This window comes from Mesoplodon mirus (assembly GCF_964341445.2).
Source record: "Mesoplodon mirus genome assembly, chromosome: 1".
Taxonomy (NCBI): domain Eukaryota; kingdom Metazoa; phylum Chordata; class Mammalia; order Artiodactyla; family Ziphiidae; genus Mesoplodon; species Mesoplodon mirus.
This window is the reverse complement of record NC_138976.1, coordinates 17,391,880-17,418,684: the sequence shown is the minus strand read 5'-3', so window position 1 is coordinate 17,418,684 and position 26,805 is coordinate 17,391,880. Positions and strand designations below refer to the sequence as shown.

Below are 26,805 nucleotides of genomic sequence, written 5' to 3'. Positions count from 1 at the left end.
CACATTACTCAGCACAGCATTGTCACTCATAAATATTTTAAATGAAATAAAATATATATGAAACATAATTTCACTCTTCACTCTTTGTCACAGCTGTCTAATTGAACTTGCTGCAATCATAGAAATGTTCTTCAATACACAGCCACTAACCACGTGTGGCTATTGAGTACTTGGAACACGGGGACTGTGGCTTAATTTACATTTTAATTTAGCCACATATGGCTATTTGCTACTATATTGGACAGTGTAGGTCTATCACAAACATGCTTTTGCTTCATGGTCCAACTCTGGTCTCTGCCCCTCCAAGAAGCCTTCCCTGACTGCTCAGGCTCATAGTGAACTGCCTTTTTTTTAAAACAGTCCTACAATACTCATTTTATTCAATTCATGTTTTGAGCACAGCTCTAATAATAGCTAACATTTGTTAAGTGTTGTGTACCAGGCATTATGCTAAATGCTTAATATGCTTTACTTAGTTCAATCCATGTAATCATCCTCTGAGGATTGTTATGTTGGTATCATCTACCACCATTTACCACTGAGAAAAACAGAGGTTAAGAAAGGGTTGGGAATGTGTCCAAAGTTGTGCAGGTTCAAAATAAAGGGCCTGGAATTTGAATCCCAGTGCACTGGAACCCAGAGCTCAAGTTCTTGACCATTACAAGATGTTTATTAAGAGCTGAAATGTGTGGTAGTCCCAGTTTCCTGTTTGTACATTCCTTCAAGAAATCAGGAAGCATGAGTGATCCTATTTCTACATCCTCCAGAGCCAGAGTTGGACACAGCATTAGCTTTCAGTGCAGATTTTCAGTACATAGAATTTCAGAGCTGGAGAGCACTTAGAGAAATCTAATGTAAGCTCCTCTTATATTAAATAGAGAAACTGAGGCCCAGAGACAAAGTGGCATGTCAAAAGTTACATCTTGAGTAAAAACTGCAGATCTAGGAGAAGCCCATGGAATTTATCTCCAAATCCAGTGTTTCTTCTTTCATCCACTCATTCCATTATTCATCATTAAACATCAGTACAATGGGATAAAGCAGGGAATAATATAGACAAAATCCTTGTCTTTTTATGGCATACAATCTCTTAGATAGCAAGGAATTGAATACAGAACCACACATATAAATGTATATTAATTATACATTGTAGCATAGGCTAGCAGTTAAGAGGATAAACTCTGAAGCCAGACTTCTGAAATTCCAGTCTAAACTCTACCATTTCTTAGACGTGCAACTTTGGGAAAATCCATTAACTTACGTAATTTAGATTCCTCACATGTAAAATGGTGATAGTAATAGGGCATTCCACTAATTCTAAGACACACAACTTTCCACATTTCAATATCCCTGAAAATGAGGACTTATGTGGTAATTATTAGTATCTTATGGTTATTAGTGGCAGCATTTTTTCCTTAATAGTGCGTAAGATATTGGTACATACATAGGTTTGTGTCTTGGTTTAGTTAAAGTATGACTCTATCTTCCTCACAGGGTTATTGAGAAGATTAAATGAGATAATACATGTGACTTGCTTAGAAGAGTGCTGACACAGAGTTTGTGCTATATAATGTGCATTATTATTATTATTATCATTGTATTTACTACAAAGAAAAAAAGTAGAGTGCACAAATGGAGCTTAAAACATGGAGGAATAACTGAGCCTAGAAGGTCAGCAAAGACTTCCTTGAGGAAGTGACATTTAAACTGAAACAAGAAGGACAAGGATGCATGAAGAAAGTGGCTTATACGAAGTGGGGGTGGGTAGAGGGCAGACTGCAGCCTGCAGAGTGAACACACCTGCAAAGACCTATCACACTGGCTACTGGAAATGCCTCACCCTTGACAAGTGTGGACACTTCACAACATGGTTTTGTATCCTAATAACACTCCCATCTCCAATCTATACTTTTGCCCATACTTTTGTTTATTCATAATCCATTGGTCATAAGATATTACAAATATATTTAGAAGCTTCCTGAATTTTTTTTTAAATAGTAGGACATAGAACATTTTGCGGGGGGGGACAAATGTATGTTTGTAATACATTTGTTGGCTAAAATTAAACACAGACTCTAATTTAAATGACAGTAGATTATTTTCTGGATGATAAAATCTAGTTTTAGAAGCTGAGAGCCCTCTCCCTCGTTGGTACAATTCTCCTGGATAATTACCAGAGATGCATCTCAGGTTATCTTCCTCCATGCAACTTTACAATATGAGGTTCTCACAACCTCTTTCTTTCAAGTTCAGAAGTAAAGGCTGCCTTGAACTTCCAGTGGGACTGGCATGTTCCCAATAAGAAAATGTTTTCAAAGTCTCTTTTGCAGCCCATTCTAACCTTCCCACCCTTCCCAGCACTTGAGCAGGCAGTCCTGTGGCTTGCTGTCGTGGGCTCTCTGAAATTGTATGACCTCATCTTTGACACAGATTGTTCTTTTCCAAGGATCTCAACCCTCTTCCACAACATAACATTTTACAACACATTTAAACCAGATAAAGCCAGACTCTCAAACAGAGATAAAAAAATGGTTTCCCTACAACTCATAAGTGCTGTCCCAGTTTCACCTCTCTGGCTCTGAATGTTTCCCTCATCCCCAACCCAATCGGGTCCTTTTATTTTTTTCCAGGTCAACTTATTCTGCAAATTCTTTGTCCAAAGGATTTATGCCTGCCTCTGAGAATTCTCAGCTAACACCTACCAGAGGGAGAATGCCAGAATGTCTCTCTCTTCTCAGTGCTAAGCAGACCCTCTCACACACTCACTCTCAATACAGTACGCTCCTCACTCAGTCTGGGTCCAAATCCCAGCTGAGACACTTAGTAAATATATGACCCTGAGAATGTCAATCAGTTACTTTAAGACACAGCTTCTAGTATGGAAAACGGAAGCAATAATAACCACCTAGATGCGTTGTCATGAAGACCAAGAGAGTTACTAAATCAGTCTCAGCATAATACCTGGTACACAACAAGTACATAATAAACAGTAGATGCTGTTCCTGTATTCATGTACCTCTTGACATTTCACTCAAATTCTACCATCCTTCTCTTAACTGTAAGCTATATTTGGTCACTGTCTAACACCCTCATCTGCTATAAATAAATAATGAATGTATCAAATGGATCAGTCTGATGTGATAAATGTGCTTTTATGATTAACATTCATTTCAGAGAATTTAAGCAGAAAAATCTTGGTCTGTTGTTGTTTGAACATCTTTTGTTGGAAATGGTGTTGGATAGTTCGTTTCCATTATCTTGTATGTCTGAAAAATAAGGCGTTGGGTTCATTAATTTTTTTTTTTTTTTTTTTTTTTTTGCGGTATGCGGGCCTCTCACTGTTGTGGCCTCTCCCGTTGCGGAGCACAGGGTCCGGACGCGCAGGCTCAGCGGCCATGGCTCACGGGCCCAGCCGCTCCGCGGCATGTGGGATCTTCCCGGACCGGGGCACGAACCCGTGTCCCCTGCATCGGCAGGCGGACTCTCAACCACTGTGCCACCAGGGAAGCCCGGGTTCATTAATTTACAGTCAGTTCAGATGAGTTTTGTTTAATACAGCTCCCAGTAAAGTTCGGGACCAAGGAATGGTGAGGTAGAGAGCATTATGGATTCCGAGGACCGGTGCCTCGTTTTATGAAGGACTGATTTCCCCAGCTGAGGTCCACTGGGGTGACAGCATAGTTGGACATGGACTGATCCTAACCAGATAAAGGACAGAGCTTACTCTGAGTTCAAGAAAGACTAGTGATACTGAGCTCAAGGGAGAAAAGGTGACTTTCAGCAGAGAATTAATTGTCCCAGATAAAAATCTTTAGCAAAAACACACTTAGCCAAAATGTCACTGTCAGCACCCTTAGGGCTACTCCTGGTCTTGACACCAGAACCCTACACCCAATCCACTACAACTGAAACTTGCTTCTCATGCATTCATTCATTCACTCATTCATTCACTCACTCATCTATTCATTCAAGAAAAGATGTATTGATGCAGGAACTGTTTCAGTACCTGATATGCAGCAATAAACAAGATGAGCAAAGGTCAACTCTGTATAAAACTTATGTTCTCATATATAAATTTCTCCTCTCTGGTCTGCCAGAAAGTTGGCTCTCTTTGGATAGGTCTCAACTTATTTAACTGCACATCTCACTAAGCACCACCCAACGTAAACCCTATGTTATCTACTACATTACCTAGAAACCCCCCATGCTACAATCCCCTTCAAGGCAGAGACATTCTTATTCTCTGTGAATTCTTGGTCTTTACAACTTCATGAAATCCTTGTGTCCCTTTAAACACTAATAATACAGGGATCAGCAAATAACAGAAACAATCTGTAAACAACTGGAAACATTTAGTACATTATAAGACATACATAGGACATAACTACACACATTGTATTCTCATTTCATATCCAATTGCAAATGAAAAGTGGCCGCTGAAGACATGAAAATAAATTGCATATGATGGCAAACATGACTGACATCTATATCAATTTGAAAAGAAAATTCAATATGCTTTAAATGCCATTTACAAATTGTTTCAATCATACTTATGTTCTAAGTTAGTAGTGCTTAAAAGATCATAGAAACATGAATTTTAAGCTGGAAAATATCTTAGGAATTATTCAGGGTTGTAATTTGTATCTTGCCACTAAGTGACTGAGTGACACCAGGCAACTTGCTTAGCCTCCGTGACCCTCAATGGATCAGTCTAGATGATCGCTAGGGACATTTCTAGCATTAAAATTATGTTTCCACTAATCTCCTTGTTGAAAAGAAGGAATATAAAGTTCACAATACGTGACATACCCAAGGTCAAATGACAAATCTGTGGCAAAGCTGGCACTAGGATTGAGAGCCTATGACTTTTTTCATTGCCCACATTTAAAAGTCACACAAGGACTAAATGAAAAGCCAGCAGATGGAAACATCCAGGTTACTGCAAGTTTCTTCATTAGGTGGTCAAGTCTTAGAGGCCAGAGGCTGTATCTTACTTTCTTCTCACATAATCTAACACAGCTGTGCATTGCTGAACTAAAGGTATTTCATAAAATAGTTATTAAATTAATTGAAATGTTTATTAAATTAATGAAGTGAAGACACTATGGACTAAATAACTGATTATAAAATAGCAGTAGACACTATGTTTTGAGTTTCCACCATAAATTAGGTACTGTACCAAGTGCATTTTAAATGTGATTTTTCATCTTCTTCTCACAACAACTGTGCAAAATGGGAATTATGTGCCTCTTTTTGTATATATAAAAATGAGGCTTGGATATGTTAAATGACCTGCCAAAGTCAGTAAACAGAAAGGCAAGCATTTGAACCCAGTTCTGTAGGATTCCACAGGATATTCCAATTCTACTCTGGTTCACTAAAGGCTTGAATGAATAAACGAATAGGTGAAAGAATTAGTGTTCTGCAGTTACCTGCCTCATGTGGTTTGGGGCCATACTGTCAATGATTTTGTAAACAGAATTTAACATGATACCACCCATTTGCAGAAATTTAATAAAGCTGTTTCACACTAAGATTCACCCATGATGACACTTTTTAAATTACTTTTACTGAGGTAACTGGTTTGTAACACTATACATTTCATGTGTACATTGTATTTCTACTTCTGTACACACATGCTCACCACCAAAAATTTAGTTTCCACCCATCACCATAGAGTTGATAGTCTTTACCCATGGCACTCTCCCCATTTTTTTTTTTTTTTTTTTTTTTTGCGGTACGCGGGCCTCTCACTGTTGTGGCCTCTCCCATTGCAGAGCACAGGCTCCGGACACGTAGGCTCAGCGGCCATGGCTCACGGGCCCAGCGGCTCCGCGGCATGTGGGATCTTCCCGGACCGGGGCACGAACCCGCGTCCCCTGCATCGGCAGGCAGTCTCTCCAACCACTGCGCCACCAGGGAAGCCCACTCTCCCCATCCTTAAGGTCAAGGCCTGATCATTTGGACCGTGTGTGGTGCTGCATTTGATCGGACCATAGCATGTAGTCCTTGAATGTTCACTTCCTGTCTTCAGAAAGCTGAAGAGTAATGGTAGTTTATTCTGGAAGGGAGCATAATGCCGCCCTCCGGCAACATTTTCAAGCCTTCTCTGAGCCATCACTGAGACTCCTCTTTGCCTTGGTCCTTGATTAGTTTGTTCTCATCCCATCCACTGTTATGATGGTAAATGTTTAATGATTGACTTTCCAAAGAAAATAAGCCATGATTTGTAACATTTACCAATTTTGTTGGGTATAATAAATACTCTCATCACAGCCAATTTCCAAGCTACCTGCATGACAGAACTGAACAAAGAGCTGGGATGAGATGGTAACAATCGACTCTCATGAGTTCAAGAAAATAATAAAAGGAGGAAGAAAGGGAGGGAGAGAGAAAGGAAGGAAATTTCCCTCCCTAGGCTCCTTGAAAAGATCGGATTCACCAACTTTCAGTTTCTTCCTCTATATCTGCCTATATATAAACTCAGATTTGAACTCCATACAAGCCAGCTCCACCACACTCTGGAATCAATTCCATAATCGGCCCTGCAGGTGGTACTAATTATTGAAATCCCTGGAAAAACACACCTGAGCTGGGCTATGGCACAGAGTCAGGAAAACTTGACCAGGCTCCTTCACACATCACGGCAATTATATATTCTTCAGCAACACTATCTCCCCAATTTCCTTCTCCTATCTGGTCAGTTGGGAAGAATGATCCTTCTTGCTGACACATCCAATAAAGCATTAAGGCATGATGATCAGTACTTGGACTCCATGACTTGGTTCAGCCATATAGATCCCACCAACAGAAGGAAGGGCTCATTTAAGGAAAGCTAAGCCACTCTTGTCAGATCTAAGATCTGAATATGTACAGGGCTTGGGGGTTTAGTTCTTCCATGACTTCCCCAAATTCTAATTCTTGGTGGAAGGTTGAGGAGAGAACACCCAGCTATTCCCTTGGGCAGTTAGATGTTCCCCAAAACAACTGGATAGACAGAAGGCAAGTTTCCCTTTTTCAGTGGTCAGTGTAGCCTTACTAAAATCCCTGGTGCTTCTCAGAATCTTCAGATCCTCATCTTTCTGTGAGCTCTCTTCACCCCACCTTTCCAACCTTATCTCCTTCCACTCCCCTAGTTCTCTTCCTCTACCTCATGTGCAGCACATTCTCCAGAGGCCAGCCCAGCTATGCTGCTCGCTGGTTCTGGGAATCACTCTAGACTTACTTTCTCTCTTTCTCCATCATCAAGATTCCTCTCCTCAAGCACCTTTTATTCATACTCCCCACTGATTCTACAAGGCTCAGCTAAAAGGTCATCTTTTCCATGATGGATCTCCTGAAATTCCCATCTAGAATACATTTCTCCCTTTTCTCCAGGCATGAGGTACGCTATAAATGCCTGTTCTTGATTTATTCTACATTGTGTCTTTTATAATAGCTGTAGAGGAGTGTATTATTTTTATCCCTGCAAAAATGTGAAATCCACGAAGGCAGGAACATTGTCCAGTTTGTCTGTGATTTCCCATGGCACTTAACACACAAGACAATGCATTTGTGGAATTAAGAAAATCTTGCTTGAACGGATTTAACAAACTGAAATACATTTTACGTAGTGGGTCTGAGTCAAGCTCCATGAAAATATATTCAGGGAACTTAGGTTCCTATTTCCACTCCTTATCTGTAGATCACCCCATCCATTTGTGTCTTGTGATTTGTAAGAGCAAGGCGCTCTGCTGAAGGATAAATAAGATACAGTAGTAAGCTTGAAGGAGCTTACATATTAGCGTTGTAGTTTCCAAATAATAACTCATGTTTTAATCAAATTTTTAGTCAACAGAAAACTCTGGTGATACTGTAGAAGTCATCCATTCTACAGAGAGGGAATGAGAGGTCATTAAGTAAATAGAATTTTGGAAAGTAGATAATTAAAGGATAGAAGAAATTTCAGGTAGAGGGAAGAGCCTGAACTCTAGGCAGAAGGTAAAACTCTGCCTAGGGTGTTTGGGGGGTGGGAGTATTGTGAATGGGAGCAGAGAGGAGAATGCAAAGGGCAATGTTCTTGGGAATGTATGTAGCTGAATGGGAGGGTGAGACTCTCTAGCTGGTCTGGCTACTGTACAGCTCTTGGTGACCCAATTTCTCTAGTGCTGGAAAATATTTAATCTGAGTTTATATGTAAGTGGATATGGAGGAAGAAGCTGAAAATTGGTGAATAAAATGTTTTCAAGGAGCATGGGAAGGGAAATTTCCTTCCTTCCTCCCTCCTTCCCCCTTTCATTTTTTATTTTGTGAATGAATTATATGTCAGTATAATGATAAGTTTTAAAGATACACAGATGAGCAAGACACATGCTTTGCATGCCCCTCTCCAGCCCCTAGCAAAGCTTCCAGTCTGGTGATAGATCCAGACAAGGAAAGAACAATGACTGCCCAGGGACAAGGACTGTAACACAGGGAGGCACGGAGGCTATGAGAGCAGAGAGCAGGACCCCTTAACTTGGTCAGGGCTGGGGGTGGCGAGTCATGAATGCCTGAGAGGAAGGATGCTTGGGCTTCATGAAAGGGAAATAAAAAGAGTCCCTGGTCTCCAAGTAAAAGGAGGGGAAAGACATTTCAAGGGGGAGGTAAACAGCCCGTGAAAGGGATGCAGGCATGAAAAGGCATGGTGCCTTCAGGGAAGTGCGGGTATCAGTATACCTAGAGCCCATGGTATGTGACAAACAGAGGCAGAAGATAAAGTGATAAAAGTAAGCATGATTTTGTCAAGATAAATAATGACTGAACAAATATGGCGACTGGGCCTCTTGCTGTTCGTTTAGAACATGGAGGACCATTTGGGAAGAAGAGTTTAGAACCTTGCTGTACCGAGGGTAGTACTTGGGTCAGAAATATCAGCAAGAGCTGACAGCCTTTAAGGGAAGTAGAATCTTAGGCCTCACTCTAGACCTACTGAGGGCTTGAGAAGCACTGGTTAGGAGCACAGGATCCTAGGTTTGAATCCTGGCTCTGCCACCTGTGTGTGTGACTTTGTTCCTTTTATCTTTCTTCTCTGGGTATCAGTATCATCAGTGATAAAGTTGAGGAGGCCAACCCAGTGGATTCTAGCAACACCTTCAACTCTAAGGGGCTGAGTGCGTACGTATGCGTGTGTGTGTGTGCGTGTGTCTGTGTGTGTGTGTTGGGGGTAAGGGGATACTGCTCAGGGTGTCAGCGCCTTAAAGTCTAAATGTTTTAATTAAGAGAAAGAAGATTCAACTGTCTGGTCCAATGGTACACTAGAGTTGCATCACGTTTTCTGAATAGCTTCCCCAGTAGGCCTATGTAAAGGCTGGAAAAATGTGTCTGAATAGAGGCTCCCAACTAAAGGATAAGAAGGGAATGATGGTTAGAAAGCCTAATCCCTGCCTGATTCTGCAGAGACACAGGGGTTAGCCTGGAGAATCCCTCTCCTCACTCCCGAATTGCTGCCCCATGGAGAAGCGGAAGAGAATTTGGGTAGAGAAAGCAAACCTTTGACCTGGGCGACTGAGTCTCCTCAGCTCTACAGAGGCTTCCTCATGGCATCACTACAGTGAGATTTTCAGGCAAGATGGCCAGGATCTTGTTAATGGAGAGGCAGGTGAAATTGCAGAGAAAAATATACCAGTATGAGTTGTAGGGAAGAGCACAGGATGGAGAGAAGGGGAACTGGGGTTCTAACACCAGCTTCGTTTCTAACTTGCTTTGTGATCTTGGAAAGCTTTTCTCCTCTCTAACTCCTATTTCCCTGTTTGTGAACATTAATAACTATTGGGCAGCAACTATGAGTAAGATGCTGTCCATTTACTAAGCAATAACTGTAGATAAGATGGTGCCTTTTGGGTTAATAGTATCCATATACTGTTGACTCACACATTTCTATCTCCAGCTGAGACCTCTTCTTTGAATAAGACTTTTGGATTCCAATGCCTATTGCTCATCTCTACCTGATGTTTAGGAGTCCTCTTGAACTAATATCCAAAACAGCAGTCTTGATCCCCTTCACCTCAGCCCTGACCCGCCTACAGCAGCTTCTGACTCCATAAATGATAAGTCCGTCATGTCACTGTTCAGATTGAATGATTTGGAATCATCTTTGACTCCTCTTTATTTCTCATCTTCCATATCCAATAACAAGTTCTGTCAAGTCTACACTCTAAATATATCCAGAATTTGATCATTTATCACCATCTTCTCCCCCAATCCCTGGGTTCCCAGCCACTACCAACTCCTGTCTACACTGGAAAAACAGTGCCCTTGAACGCCCTCTAAGTTGATTTGTCACACAGCAGTCAGAGTGGTCCTGTTAAAATGTAGGTCGGATCATGTTGCTCCTTTGCTCAGAATTCTCCAATGACTTCTCATCTCACTCAGAGTAACATCCAAAGTCCTTTTCCCATATAAGGCCTTCCAACCTCCCCCCATCACCACCTCCTTCCCAAGCTTCTTTTCAAGTTTGCATCCTAACTTCTCTCTCTCTCCCCTCCAACCATACTGGTCTTCCTGCTAGTGCTGAATCAATGGGATCTTCCTGTGCTCCTGCTGCAGAGGCTGGCGCTTGCTATTCCCTCTGCCTAGAATGCTTTCCCCCCAGACGTTAGCATGGCTTCCACCGCCTCCATCTTAAAGTGCCGGCTCAAATGTTACCACCTTGGAGAAGCCTTCCCTGACCACCCTTTCTGTAATAACAACTCCACCCCTACTCCCAGCTCAGCATCCCTTACGCTTCGTGCTCTCCCCCCAGCATTTATCATCCCCTGACACAGTATATCCACATTTACCTGTTTGTCTATTGCAGCACTGTCCCACAGAACTTTCTGCAATGATGGTAATGTCCCGAGTCCTCCAAGAGGTAGCCACTGGACACATTAGCTATGGAGCACTTGAAATGTGGCTAACATGGCTGAGGAAATGTTTACTTTTATTTAATTTTAATTAACTTAAATTTAAACAGCCACAGGTGGCTAGTGGCTATCTTCTCAGGCAGTGCAAATTTAATGTCTCTGTAGAATATAAACTTAATTAGGATAGAGATTTTGCCTTTTTTGTTCACTGCTATGTCACCAATGCCTAGAAAAGTGCCTGGCTACTCAATAAATATCTGCCAAAAGAATGAATAACTGAGTATACTAGGAGATTTCCATACATTATCTCATTTAATCCTAACAACAGACTTGTGAGTTAGATGCTACTTTCCTCTCTAGTACTCAGACAGAGAAAGTATCTTGCTAAAGAATGCCCAGCTAGTTTGTACCCTATAGCCAACGTCTCCCCATTTAAGGTGAAAAAGTCCTGGGGATCTAATGTACAGAATGGTGAACAGTTAACCATATGGTATTATATGTGGAAAACTCCTAAGAGAGTAGATCTTAAATGCTATCACCACGTACACAAAAAAGTAAGGTGATGGAAGTGTTAATGAACCTTATTGCTGTAATCATTTATATGTGTATTAAATCATCACATTGTACACCTTAAACTTATACAATGTTATATGTCAATTATATTTCAATAAAGATGAAAAAACAATGATAAAGAATACCCAGCTAGTAAAAGGTATTGATAGATAGGATCTAAGCTCAGGGATGTCTGGTGACATTCAGACACTTTGCTTTGCTGAAATTGGACTAGATGTTCTCTGTGGTCCTTTCTGAGATGCTGTGGTTTTATAAGAATTTGCTTTGTTGTCAGGCAATGGCAGTAGATAGTTTAACCACCAGTGGGACTGATGGACCTTTATATAAAGCCCCTTGTCAATCACTCAGAAGCCATGATTCTTCAGGCAGAAGGAGTGCAGACCATCTTCCAGCCGACACCCTCTCTCCCTCTATCCCCAGCCCTGCTCATGGCTCACCGGTTTCAGGGTCGCAGAGCTGCTCACAGGCATCCGTGGTCCTCTGTCCGCAGAGGTCCCTCACCCATGGGGAGGTGGCGTTGATCTGGTAATACAGGGACAGCTTGGCTGGGTTTAACCAGTCGGAGATGTCCAGGTAGCTCCCTTCACTCACCACAAAGCTGCTCCCTGTGGGGAAACAGAGAGAGAGCTACTTTCTCCATGATTTTAGGGTACAGGTGTCTTGCCACTGATGCTGCAGGGCAGGAACAGAGACAGATGCATACAAGCCACCCGCCCCGCGACCCCAGGTCCTCTGTTCTCGCTTAGCTACACACATTCACAGAGCATTTACAATGTGCCAGTCATGGTGTCAGCAGCCGATGGAGACAGGCAAGTCAGACATGAGAGGCAATTCAGCCTAGTGCTTAAGAGTCAGGCCTTTAGGACTGAGAGAGACTTGGGTTCAAATCCTGGATCCACCTTTACCAGCCATGGACTTTGGACAAGTCACTCAATGCCTCTGGGTCTTGGCTACCTCATCTGTAAATAAGAATAGTAATGGAACCCACCTCATTGTTGTGAAAATGAAATAAATTAATGTAGATAAAGTGTTTAGCCAGTGCCTCATTTGTCCTAGTAAAGAATGATTAAATATTCAAATTTAAAATATAAAAAAAGCTTTTGTTTCCGTCACCCAGGCATCCTCCTTGGAACAGGGGTCACTAATACCCCACAGGGGGAAGGCAGATTATATCCCTCGGAAGCACTGGCTGACTATAAGGGAAGTAGCATCCTGGCCCCCTGGCCTAGGTTGTGTTTTGTTTTGTTTTATTGTATGAGAGATAGAGAAAGAGAGGGTGAGAAAGAGAGAGAGAGAGAGAGAGAGAGAGAGATGGATTCAAAGAAATCTGTAGCACCTCTAAAAGAAAAGCAGCACTCATGCAATGGAAGATGCTTTAATGTTGGGATATAATAAGGAAAGATGGAGTTTGGGGGTGAACTGGGTACTACAGGCTCTATCAAAATGAAGCAGCTGCAACTCAGCTCTAGCCAGCTCTTGCCAAATGGGTCTAAAGGTAAGTGGTGCAAGGACTTCAGGTTTTCATCAGGAGAGGCTGAAAATTGAGATTTTTATTGTAATCAACCAATTTGGAAATGATGGTTTAAATTTGTTCTTGAAAGCGTGTGAAGGCCAAACAAAAGACCCCCCCACACACACACATACACACTTACACAGCCATATATGGGTTACATACATATATATATATACATATATTACATATATTCTTTGGGGTCAAGGAGCAGAAGCCCATTCAGGTTGGCTGCATATTGGGTGTAAATGGTGAGTGCATATATGTAGCAATAGAGTGAAGGTAGAATTTCACAGAGGGAAATGGGGGAAAAAAGAGTTCACATAGGACCAGGTTTCACAAAGCTGGACTTGGAGAGTGGTTCTAGATTTATGGCAGATCTAGAGACCTCAGCAGAAGGAGATCTTAAATTGTTTCAAAATTAGCATGACTTGGCTTCTCTCCCTACATCTGCTTCTCTCTACCTCACTATCAAGCAACAAAATCTTTCCATGTATGCAATTTAAATTTTCCAAAGAGGGACTCAATTAATAGACATCCTGTGTGTTTGGCAGCAACCTCTTTGTCAGGTCCCATCAGACCCTGCTGGCTAACCAATGGATGGGTTCGTCTTGCCTCTGGTACCCAGCTGTGGTCCAATGGGCAATGGTCATAGAGGCAGGGCCACATCAAACCCTACCTGGCTGCCCTGAGGATCGAAGATTCCCTGGAAAGGATATGGGCATGGCAGGCAATGTTATCTTCTCTAAGTCATACACATGTTATGATTCATATCATCATATAGAATGAGTTCCTAAATAAAAGCACAGTGGACAATATGGTTTTGGTGAGGATGAAAGAGGACTCTATGTGAAAAGCATTGGGAGTAGATAGCATCTGGCTGGGAGAAAAGGAAATGACCACATTTGAAGTTGGCCTTAAAATCCTTGGCAGCTAAAGCAAAAAAAGAAGAAGTCTGTTGGATTCCATATTTTAAATTTCTGGCAAAGGGAGATATGCAAATCGATCTCCAAAGCCATATTTTCCCCTCTGGAACTAAGCCTGAGCAGAAACATGTCACATGGGTCCTTGTGCAAGGCACTGAACGTCAGTATCAACTACAGATTTTTCTTTTAAAAAGCACAGTCATGCTGTTTAAGTGGATAATTCTTGTATTTATTCTCACTAAAGACTGAGGGATGGATATTGAATTATGTCCCAGGGCTGAGTTTGGCTAATCCCACTACTTTAGGAAAGCTACACAGCACAGGGATAAAGAGAATAGAGTCAGCAAGATATGTATTCAGATCTTCACTCTGTTACCCACCAGTTTTGTAAACTTGGACAAGAAAACAAATCCTCAGTTATATCCTATGAAAACTGTGAATACCAATTTCCCCTTCACAGGGTTAAAAAAAGATAAAGATTTAAGGAGACAATGCATTTGTCTTAGGTCAGGTTCACCAGAAATCAGACTCAATGGCAGAGACTGGCATGCAGGAGGTTTTGGGGGGTGTTCTCTTGGGAGGGCATGAGCAAAGTGGGGTTGGGCAGAGGGAGAAGGTAGCTCGCCATGCCATTGTAGCAAAGCCCTCAGCTGATCCCACGGGAAGCCCTGGAACTGAGATGGTCCTTCTGAGTTGTTCCAAGTCAAGATATGGGTGTCAGGTCTTCACATCCCCACACAGCCAGTCATAGGCTGTAAGACATCCCTGGGGAAGGGACATAAACTTGGATGAAGTGGTTCCTTTTAATGGAGGGCATTTGTCCAAGGAAGACTGAGAGAGAGTGGTCAACCGTCAACATTCCAGGTGGCTGGGGGAATGAGTGCCCCGTTCTAATGAGAGATTTGGAAGCAGCATTACAACATCCACTATAGTACGTGAAGTCCCTGGCACATGGGGGAATCTCAACTTGCTGGAGCTATTTTGATTACTATTTGGATTGTTTATGAGCTTGGAAGCTCTGAATGCAATACTGGTTAACAGATCTTTTCAAACATGAGAAATATGATTCTCACTGGAAGTGACTCACTCAAGAGCAGGTTATCCTCAGCTTCTTTAAAAAGATACTACGCCTAGGTATACTGTCGGTTTAATGACACAAGGAAGTTACTATCCTTTGAACGCACCCTCTGGTCCAGATCCTGGGATGAATGCTCACTTAATCCTTACAAGAGCCTTGCAGCATAGGCATGTCCCTGCTTTTACAGAAGGACAACATGAAGTTCAGAGAGATGTTGACTTAGTCAAACTAGCCCAACTAGTAAGTGGCCAAAGGGGAAACTGAACCCAGGTTTTTCAGCATTCAAAGCTGGGACCTGCCCATTATTCCAGACTGTCTTGAGAATTGGAGCTTTGGTTGGGTATCAGGCAGAGGTGCCTTCCTTGGTCTTTCTGCTCCTCCTCTGGGAGTCTGTGCATCCCCCTTCAGGGTGTTCCTAGAGTGTTGAAGGGCTTTTGCTTTCTCTAATAGGTTGTGATCTCCTGCAGGGAAGAAGTCATGATTCGTTCATTACTCTGTTTCAATCCAGCTCTCAGTAAAAAGGCTTTGCACATATTAGGAGCTTGGTGACTATCTGCTGAATGAAATAATGAAATCAAAATTCCATGCTTGATAAAAGGAGCCTGAATTTTAACTCAGGCAAGATGGTTCTTTGGGACGTGAGGCCACCATCTTCTTGGTCTGCTGGATTTCTGAATAAAGTCACTATTCCTCATCTCAGCAACTCATTTCTTGATTTATTGGCCTGTAGTGTAGTGAGCAGCACGAGCTTGGACTCTTAACAATTCTGGGGCAGCCAGCCAGGAGCCTTGTTACTTGTGGCCAGCCAGCCCTGGTTGGGGAATTTTGCGGTAAGGCCCTAGCAGCTGCCGGGACAGCTTGTCCTGAGGATCTTTCCCTTCAAAACTCCCCAAAGTAGAACCGGCTTCCCCAGAGCTTGACAGTTGGAGCAACAAATCGACATTTGAGAGCCAACAAGCTCCATACAGTAGGGATCAACTCCCAGAGGTGATGTTATTATAAGTGTCAAAGGGCAGGAACTCATTAGTAAGTCTTTTGCATTGTCATCAGAATAAAGGTACAACTGCTTCACAACAGACATGCCGTGTGGATGAAAGGCTCTTGGTGCTGCAGCCAGGAGTCAGTGCTGTGCCTCTGACGTTGGAGAGCCAAGTTCAGGACACTGGTCCACAAGAGACCTCCCAGCTCCACATAATATCAAGCAGCGAAAATCTCCCAGAGATCTCCATCTCAACACCAGCACCCAGCTTCAGTCAACGACCAGCAAGCTACAGTGCTGGTCACCCTATGCCAAGCAACTAGCAAGACAGGAACACAACACCACCCATTAGCAGAGAGGCTACCTAAAATCATAATAAGGCCACAGACACCCCAAAACACACCACTAGATGTGGACCTGCCCACCAGAAAGACAAGGTCCAGGCTCATCCACCAGAACACAGGCACTAGTCCCCTCCACCAGGAAGCCTACACAACCCACTGAACCAACTTTAGCCAGTGGGGACAGACACCAAAAACAACGGAAACTACGAACCTGCAGCCTGCAAAAAGGAGACCCCAAAAACAGTAAGATAAGCAAAATGAGAAGACAAAAAAACACACAGCAGACGAAGGAGCAAGATAAAAACACACCAGACCTAACAAATGAAGAGGAAATAGGCAGTCTACCTGAAAAATAATTCAGAATAATGATAGTAAAGATGATCCAAAATCTTGGAAATAGACAAAATGCAAGAAACAGTTAACAAGGACCTAGAAGAACTAAAGAGGAAGCAAGCAACGATGAACAACACGATAAATGAAATTAAAAATACTCTAGAATGGATCAATAGCAGAATAACTGAGGCAGAAGAATGGAAAAGTGACCTGGAAGATAAAACAGTAGAAATAACTACTACAGAGCAGAATAAAGAAAAGGCAAATATCAACAGCCATAAAAGGGGAAATTGACAGTAACACATTCATAGTAGGGGACTTTAACACCCCACTTTCACCAATGGACAGCTCTTCCAAAATGAAATAAATAAGGAAACACAAGCTTTAAATGGCACATTAAAGAAGGTGGACTTAATTGATATTTATAGGACATTCTATCCAAAAACAACAGAGTACAAATTTTTCTCAAGTGCTCATGGAACATTCTCCAAGATAGATCATATCTTGGGTCACAAATCAAGCCTTCGTAAATTTAAGAAACTTGAAATTGTATCAAGTATCTTTTCCGACAACAATGCTATGAGACTAGATATCAATTACAGGAAAAACCCTGTAAAAATACAAACACATGGAGGCTAAACAATACACTACTTAATAACGAAGTGATCACCGAAAAATCAAAAAGGAAATCAAAAAACACCTAGAAACAAATGACAATGGAGACACGACGACCCAAAACCTATGGGATGCAGCAAAAGCAATTCTAAGAGAGAAGTTTATAGCAATAGAATCCTACCTTAAGAAACAGGAAATGTCTCAAATAAACAACCTAACCTTGCACCTAAAGCAATTAGAGAAAGAAGAACAAAAAAACTCCAAAGTTAGCAGAAGGAAAGAAATCATAAAAATCAGATCCGAAATAAATGAAAAAGAAATGAAGGAAACAATAGCAATGATCAATAAAACTAAAAGCTGGTTCTTAGAGAAGATAAACAAAATTGATAAACCATTAGCCAGACTCATCAAGAAAAAAAGGGAGAAGACTCAAATCAATAGAATTAGAAATGAAAAAGGAGAAGTAACAACTGACACTGCAGAAATACAAAAGATCATGAGAGATTACTACAAGCAATTCTACGCCAATAAAATGGACAACCTGGAAGAAATGGACAAATTCTTAGAAATGCACAACCTGCCAAGACTGAACCAGGAATAAATAGAAAATATGAACAGACCAATCACAAGCACTGAAATTGAGTCTGTGATTAAAAATCTTCCAACAAACAAAAGTCCAGGAACAGATGGCTTCACAGGTGAATTCTATCAAACATTTAGAGAAGAGCTAACACCTATCCTTCTCAAACTCTTCCAAAATATAGCAGAGGGAGGAACACTCCCAAGCTCATTCTATGAGGCCACCATCACCCTGATACCAAAACCAGACAAGGATGTCACAAAGAAAGAAAACTATAGGCCAATATCACTGATGAACACAGACACAAAAATCCTCAACAAAATACTAGCAAACAGAATCCAACAGCACATTAAAAGGATCATACACCATAAGCAAGTGGGGTTTATTCCAGGAATGCAAGGATACTTCAATATACGAAATCAATCAACGTGATACACCATATTAACAAACTGAAGGAGAAAAACCATATGATCATCTCAATAGATGCATAGAAAGCTTTCAACAAAATTCAACACCCATTTCTGATAAAAACCCTCCAGAATGTAGGCATAGAGGGAACTTTCCTCAACATAATAAAGGCCATATATGACAAACCCATAGCCAACATCGTCCTCAATGGTGAAAAACTGAAACCATTTCCACTAAGATCAGGAACAAGACAAGGTTGCCCACTATCACCACTATTACTCAACATAGTTTTGGAAGTTCTAGCCACAGCAATCAGAGAAGAAAAAGAAATAAAAGGAATCCAAATCAGAAAAGAAGAAGTAAAGCTGTCACTGTTTGCAGATGATATGATACTATACATAGAGAATCCCAAAGATGCTACCAGAAAACTATTAGAGCTAATCAATGAATTTGGTAAAGTAGCAGGATACAAAATTAATGCACAGAAATCTCTGGCATTCCAATGCACTAATGATGAAAAATCTGAAAATGAAATTAAGAAAACATTCCCATTTCCACTGCAACAAAAAGAATAAGATATCTAGGAATAAACATACCTAAGGAGACAAAAGACCTGTATGCAGAAAATTATAAGACACTGATGAAAGAAATTAAAGATGATACAAATAGATGGAGAGATATACCAAATCTTAGATTGGAAGAATCAACATTGTGAAAATGACTCTACTACCCAAAGCAATCTACAGATTCAATGCAATCCCTATCAAACTACCACTGGCATTTTTCACAGAACTAGAACAAAAAATTTCAAAATTTGTATGGAAACACAAAAGATCCCAAATAGCCAATGCAATCTGGAGAATGAAAAATGGAGCTGGAAGAATCAGGCTCCCTGACTTCAGACTATACTAAAGCTACAGTAATCAAGACAGTATGGTACTGGCACAAAAACAGAAATATAAATCAATGGAACAGGATAGAAAGCCCAGAGATAAACCCACGCACATATGGTCACCTTATCTTTGATAAAGGAGGCAAGAATATACAGTGGAGAAAAGACAGCCTCTTCAATAAGTGGTGCTGGGAAAACTGGACAGGTACATGTAAAAGTATGAGATTAGAACACTCCCTAACACCATACACAAAAATAAGCTCAAAATGGATTAAATATCTAAATGTAAGGCTAGAAACTATCAAACTCTTAGAGGAAAACATAGGCAGAACACTCTATGACATAAATCACAGCAAGATCCTTTTTGACCCACCTCCTAAAGAAATGGAAATAAAAACAAAACTAAACAAATGGGACCTAATGAACTTCAAAGCTTTTGCACAGCAAAGGAAACCATAAACAAGACCAAAAGACAGCCCTCAGAATGGGAGAAAATATTTGCAAATGAAGCAACTGACAAAGGATTCATCTCCAAAATTTACAAGCAGCTCATGCAGCTCAATAACAAAAAAACAAACAACCCAATCCAAAAATGGGCAGAAGACCTAAATAGACATTTTTCCAAAGAAGATATACAGATTGCCAACAAACACATGAAAGAATGCTCAACATCATTAATCATTGGAGAAATGCAAATCAAAACTACAATGAGATATCATCTCACACCGGTTAGAATGGCCATCATCAAAAAATCTAGAAACAATAAATGCTGGAGAGGGTGTGGAGATAAGGGAACCCTCTTGAACTGCTGGTGGGAATGTAAATTGATACAGCCACTATGGAAAACAGTATGGAGGTTCCTTAAAAAACTACAAATAGAACAACCATACGACCCAGCAATCCCACTACTGGGCATATACCCTGAGAAAACTATAATTCAAAAAGAGTCATGTACCAAAATGTTCATTGCAGCTCTATTTTTAATAGCCAGGAGGTGGAAGCAACCTAAGCGTCCATCATCGGATGAATGGATAAAGGAGATGTGGCACATATATACAATGGAATATTACTCAGCCATAAAAAGAAACGAAATTGATTTATTTGTAGTGAGGTGGATGGACCTAGAGTCTGTCATGCAGAGTGAAGTAAGTCAGAAAGAGGAAAACAAATACCGTATGCTAACACATATATATGGAATCTAAGGGGGAAAAAAAGGGTTATGAAGAGCCTAGGGGTAAGACGGGAATAAAGACACAGACCTACTAGAGAATGGACTTGAGGATATGGGGGAGTGGGAAGGGTAAGCTGTGACAAAGTGAGAGAGTGGCATGGACATATATACACTACCAAACGTAAAACAGATAGCTAGTGGGAAGCAGCCGCATGGCACAGGGAGATCAGCTCAGTGCTTTGTGACCACCTAGAGGGGTGGGATGGTGAGGGTGGGAGGGAGGGAGATGCAAGAGGGAAGAGATATGGGAACGTATGTATATGTATAACCTATTCACTTTGTCATAAAGCAGAAACTAACGCACCATTGTAAAGCAATTATACTCCAATAAAGATGTTAAAAAAAAATCCATGCTTGATTAGAGGAAAGTTCAGCTTACTTTATCATGGAGTTGGGAAGTAGAAATGCTTCCTCATTGATCCCAAAGTTTAGTTTTTTTCAGCCTGTGGGAGCCAGAACACAAGACTAGCTCTTCAGTGTCTCCCTAGTTCCAAAGCAAAACTTGAACTTTGCTATCGTGGCTCCTGAGCTCTTGTTCACCCCATGGGCTTGTGATGTGGATGATTAGAGATGCCAGAGGGACTCAGTGTGAAGGGGCAAAGGTGTGTGGCAGGGAGTTGCCACATCAGAGAGTGAAAGGAAGTAACTGCAAAATCTAATCAAGGGCTAATAATCTATGTGTTTATTTAGCCAACAGTTATTGAACTGCTCCTTGAGTAAGAAATAGACATAAAGATTGAAAAACAGATTGACTCCATCAAGAAATTTGTAGAATAACGAGGGAGATCAAACGTATGCACAGGTAGATATAATACATCATAGAGTGTTGTAAGAACTGCCTGAAAGAGATGGGCATTAACTGGATATAAGCGGAAGGAAAAAGCGGGATCGGAGAGGAATCATTAAAGAGTCGGTCTTTAAGCTAGACCTTGAAGAATGCAAAAAAGAACAACAAACTAGGCAAAAGCTGAGGCGGAATTTGCCCCTTAAGCCTCAGCTTCAGACCTGACTGATATGCCTCTTAATCTCTCTAATACGTACAAGGTATTCCACTTAAGTAACAGCTATATGTGCCCTGTTATAGATTCATCCATTCATTCATACATTTGTTCATTTAACAAATAAAGCACCTACTATGTGCCATGCCCTGTTCCTATGCTCTGCATGAGCAAAATATGGTGTCTGTCCACTGAAAACTTGTAGTCCAGGAAGGAAGGAAGTTCAAAGTGGCAAATCTAAGGCAAAGCATGAGTGTTTTCAATTCCCTTTTTCTTACTCTCCCATCTAGATTGTGTATTTCTTGAAGGCAAAGACCGTGCCTTATGTAACTGTGCTATCACCACAGTGCTTAGAGTATAGGGGAGGTTCAGAAGATGTGTGTGTGTGTTGTGTATGTGTGTATGTGTGTGTTGAATGAGGGTGGGGGAGGGGAGAGAGAAAGTGTTATAAGCCAAAGAGTAGCAAGCAGTTCTCCCTGGGTAAATTCTACCAGTACTTCGAGAATAAATATTTACACAGGAAAGGAATAAAAATGCCTTATTCCATGTGTCTCATATATCTCTAGTTTTCCAGCGGACCCCTGTTTTATTTTCTTGACTTTGGATCAAATGCATTCCCCTTTTCTGGGTGCTCTGAGAGTCTTCTTTTGTGCTCAAGTCAATTTCCTCAGAGTGCAATGACTCCGAAATGAATCTTTGCCAAAATCTCAACTTCAAAATGTCATGTTTCCTTATTTTAAATATATATACATATTTTTCTCTCACTGGCTGTGGGAATATACATCATCTAATTAGCCAAATGGATTTTCAGTTCAGCCCAATCGTTTCCTTATTTTGCATCTGAAGTGCGGCGTTGCTCAGGGGACCACCTGGGCACGGAGGTACTCATTAAGTCTGATCTTCAATTACATTGATTATAAACCTGCTTCTTTAACTGTGTGCCATAGATCGGGGTGAGCTGGGGAGCTCAGGACACTCCGTAGTGGAGTCGGAAAAGCCAGAGACACATCAGCCCCCAAAGACACAGAGAGCTACAGATGAGAACTAAAAATACCACGGAAGAAGGTAGCATCAGACAAAACCGCCTGGAGAGCCAGACAGCCGTGCAAATCTCTTTCATTACACCTCACATCATGACGCAGACCTCTGAAAACCATGGATAGAAAATTTCAAAAGAAGGCTCTGGTCACAGTGGTGAATGGGGAGAACAGGAGGGAAGGATTGTATGGCTGAAAGATGGTCTTCACATAGGAAGCTCAGGGAAGTGTTTTAGCCCAACGTATTCTGCTCTCTTTCCTGTTCCCTCTTTCTTTGGGTGCAAAATAATTACAGGCTTCCTTCTTTCTGTTACATCCTGTTTCCCCATGAGGATCCCATCTGACTTGGACCTGGGAGAAACGTCTTTCCGGGACACAGGAGGAAAAACAAAGTGTGATGAAGCAGACATAAGGAGCACATCTACCTTCAGCCCCATAGACCCCTGAAGAACGCATCCACTCCTACCTCTTCCCCCAACCCCCCAATCCACAGAGCCCCAAAGAATGTAGAATGAATACATTGTACCACCAGCCATCGACTAAACACTGTTTAAGGAGTGATCAAACTCTGCAAAAATGAGGTTAAAAACAACAGTTTGAGGGTTTGGGAGAGTGAGCAGAGCCAGTGTGGGTAGCTGGAGGTGCTCAGCCTCTGGGAGAGAGCAACAGCTCTCTAGGGTTGCAGGGTCGAGGGGTGATTCTCTTACAGACATCTCTGAGAGAGGAATCTGCCACTTACCTCGATGCCTTAACCTGACTTTCTCCTTCCAGCTCTTTTCCCTTCTGCCATTTCTTTCTCTTTTCCTTGGATCAACTTCAACCTATTTCTCTGTACTCTCTCTATCTCTTATGGGCTGACTTGTGTCCACCCCAAAATTCATTTGTTGAAATCCTAATGCCCAGTACCTCAGAATATGACTGTACTTGTTGAAAGGACCTTTCAAGAGGTAATTACGGTTAAATGAAGTCATCAGGGTGGGTCCAATATGGCTGGTGTCCTTCCACGAAGAAGGGATTAGGATACAAGCACACACAGAGGGAAGACCATGTGAAGACCAAGGAGAAGATGGCCATAAGATAGCTATCGACAAGCCAAGGAGAGGGGTCCTCAAAAGAAACCCTGCCAACACCTTGATCTCAGACTTCCAGCCTCCAGAACTGTGAGGAAACAAATGTCTGTTGTTTAAGCCGCATTGTCTGCAGTACTTTGTTATGGCAGCCCTAGCAAACTGATATATTACCTCTTTTTTGACAGCAACTATCTCTTAAGCCTGGCATTTGCTCCATTTATTAACTTCTATTTTGTGTCATTGGTCCCTGTGGATCACTTCTCAGAATAAAGTTTTGAAATGTATAAAACATAATGCATAGTATTACAAAGGAAACCAGTAACTGAAATAGAGTTCTATCCATGGACCCCTTGGGGGTTAGTAGAGTCCAGGATAAAAACCCTCGTCTGAACTAAGTTATTTTCATTCATTCCACAGGTGCCCAGTCTGCTGCCTGACCTGGTTCCAAGTACTCCCAACACCACTGGATGGGCAGAGGGAATGGCGGCTTGGCTGCAATGAATACGTAATCTTGCTGAAGTATGTGAATGAGATACATATGACAAGGAGAAGAAAGACACTAAGAAAACGCTACGATAGTCCAGTGGCTAACTGAAAGAGGGTTACCTCTTTCCTTTTGTTTATTGTACATGAAAATACTGTTTTTTAAGGTCTAAGGGAGATAGAAACTTGGTTAAGATCAGAATTTTCTTGGAACAATCATACAATAGATCAGAACTGTCTGATGCTAAGTTACAGGTTTAATTCGAAAGTGTTAGAAAACTCTCAGTTCCTCTACTCCAGAGTTTCTCAATTTTGCTTTTGTTTTTGTTTTTGTTTTTGTTCTGTGTATGGCCATGCCATGCGGCTTGTGGGATCTTAGTTCCCCGACCGGGGATCAAATCCGAACCTGTATCCACTGCATTGGGAGCACGGAGTCTTAACCACTGGACTGCCAGGGAAGTCCCTCTCAACTTTTAATTTTTTTTTATTATCACACACGAAACAACCTTTTTAGACCTTTTTTCCCCTAATCACTCCCCCACCCATAAGCTTTTAATACCACAGATATACTGTATATCTGTTTATGTGCTGTGCTTTTGTGGTACATAAAAGGAGTAAGATTCTTTGTGCCCCCCTCCCCGTACTTCCCAAGAATCAATTTCATCCCTTTGGAAGTATTACTGTCCTCACTGAGAATGGATGCTCCAGGGAGACCCTCTTCTTTTAGAAGTAAAGAAACTGAGGGCTAAGGAAGGAGAGAGATGTGCCCCAGATCCCACTGGGATTAGTGAAATGTCTATAACTAAAACCTAGATTTTACGACTCCCAGCCTCTTAGCACCGTGAGGGAGGTGAAGGTCAAAGAGGTGAACTGAATTTCCCAAGGCAACAGAGCTGGAAAGTGTTGAGGCTGGACCAGAACCCGAGTGCTGTGACTTCTAGCTCAGTGTTTTTTCTAGGATTTCACGCTGACGATGAAGAATAAATTCCACTGCTGAGTAGTATATTGTATATATACACCACATCTTCTTTATCCATTCACCTGTCCATGGACATTTAAGTTCCTTCCATGTCTTGGCTATTGTAAATAGTGCTGCTATGAACATTGGGGTGCATGTGTCTTTTTGAATTAGAATTTTCTCTGGATATATGTGCAGGAATGAGATTGCAGAGTCATATGGTAACCCTATTTTTAGTTTTTTTAAGGAACGTCTATAAAAAAAGAATGAAATAATGCCATTTGCAGCAACATGGATGGACCTAGAGATTATCATACTAAGTGAAGTAAGTCAGACAGAGAAATATCATATGATATCACTTATATGTGGGATTTAAAAAAAATGATTCAAATGAGCTTATTTACAAAACAGAAATAGATTCAACAGACATAGAAAACAAACTTATGGTTACCAAAGGGGATAGTGGGGGGGGGAGGGGAAGAGAGATAAATTAGCATTTTAGGATTAACATATACACACTACTACATATAAAATAGGCAAAAACAAGGGCCTACTGTATAGCACAGGGAACCATACATACTCAGTATCTTGTAATAACTTTTAATGGAAAAGAATCTGTAAAAGAATATATATATATATATATATATATATATATATATATATATTCTGATCTACATATGTATCTGAATCACTTTGCTGTACACTTAAAACTAACACAACATTGTAAATTAACTACACTTCAATAAAAAATAAAAATAAAAAAAGAATAGATTCCATGAAAGTAAGTTGTCATGAGGCTAGAGATCCTTCAAAGGAAAGATGAAATGCTAATACCCTTGTGAGGTCCATGTCATAGAAGAAACATTGAAGAATCCATCACTAGATGTCCCAGAAAAGGAAGCATGGCTATAGACAGGCCACTGGTGTTCTAAGTTAGCAAAAGAGTTATTTCCAAATAAAGCTGTTTCAAAGCCTTGCTCCCTCTCCCCACATAGAGGTTTCCCTGTAGTGCCAGACCCATATTTGCTCCAAGCAATTGTGTTTCTATGCTTTCTATCTTCCCCACCTCAAATTGTGATCAAAGTCTAGCTAAAACAGATTGCCACAGAATTCCACAAGCCTTTATGTATCCTTGCTCTTGCTTCAAGGCTGAGTTAGGGGTGTTTCAGTCTGAACAAAAGAGGTTTAAAGTGTTGAAATTTCAAAAAATTATTTTTCTCCCCAGAGATGTAACAATTTGGTATCAAGCTAGGCAGCAGGGGAAAAGAACAAAGTCATAAAACGCTTCCTGTTTTTCTTTGTTCCTTAAAATTTTAAAGAAGAATTGTGGTTAAAGATTAAAGGCAGCTATTTACTTTTAATTTAATAATTTGTTTATCTTTTCTTCCTTTCTTTAAAAAAAAATTTCTTCATTAAATCATTTGGAATTTATGCATCAAACCCAATCTCAATGTTGGATTTCTTTCTGATCCAAGATGATCAGTGCTTCTTGAATGAACGTGGTGGACAGTTGCTCCCAAAACTCAAAGATCCTTTAGGTCTGACTAATACTGAAAAACTTCCCTCTCTGTCAGTTGCTCACATAAGACATGAACTTGAATGGGAGTTAGAGGTCTAGATTTTGGAGTCAAACAAGCATGGATTAAATCCTAGCCCAGCCAATGAGTAACTGTGTGACCCTGGAACAAATCACTTAATCTTGGCAACTCTCCTCAGTTTCCACATCTGTACAAAGGGAATAGCTATTTCACAGAGGTTCTATGACCATTAAATGAAAAACACTCGAATTGCCTACGAACAGGACTGTGCCTGGCTAGGGCCTCTGAGTTGTACTATTCCAGGGGACAAAATTTACATAGCAAAAAAAAAAAATATAATGCTATGCATAATCATATGTCTATCCATATATACCATATATGGTATATATA

At 41.0% G+C, this 26,805-nt stretch overlaps 1 protein-coding gene across 3 annotated transcripts in view; it reads right to left on the bottom strand.

Moving 5' to 3' along the window:
• The window catches only part of ASTN2 (astrotactin 2), a gene marked incomplete at its 5' end in the record, with an annotated part of 924,983 nt that overhangs the window by 494,893 nt on the left and 403,285 nt on the right, over positions 1-26,805 (bottom strand). For all 3 annotated transcript variants that reach the window (XM_082619566.1, XM_082619564.1, XM_082619565.1), the window contains one exon: positions 11,873-12,040. In XM_082619566.1, coding sequence (XP_082475692.1) covers positions 11,873-12,040 — 168 coding nt within the window. The remainder of the gene's footprint in view (positions 1-11,872; positions 12,041-26,805) is intronic.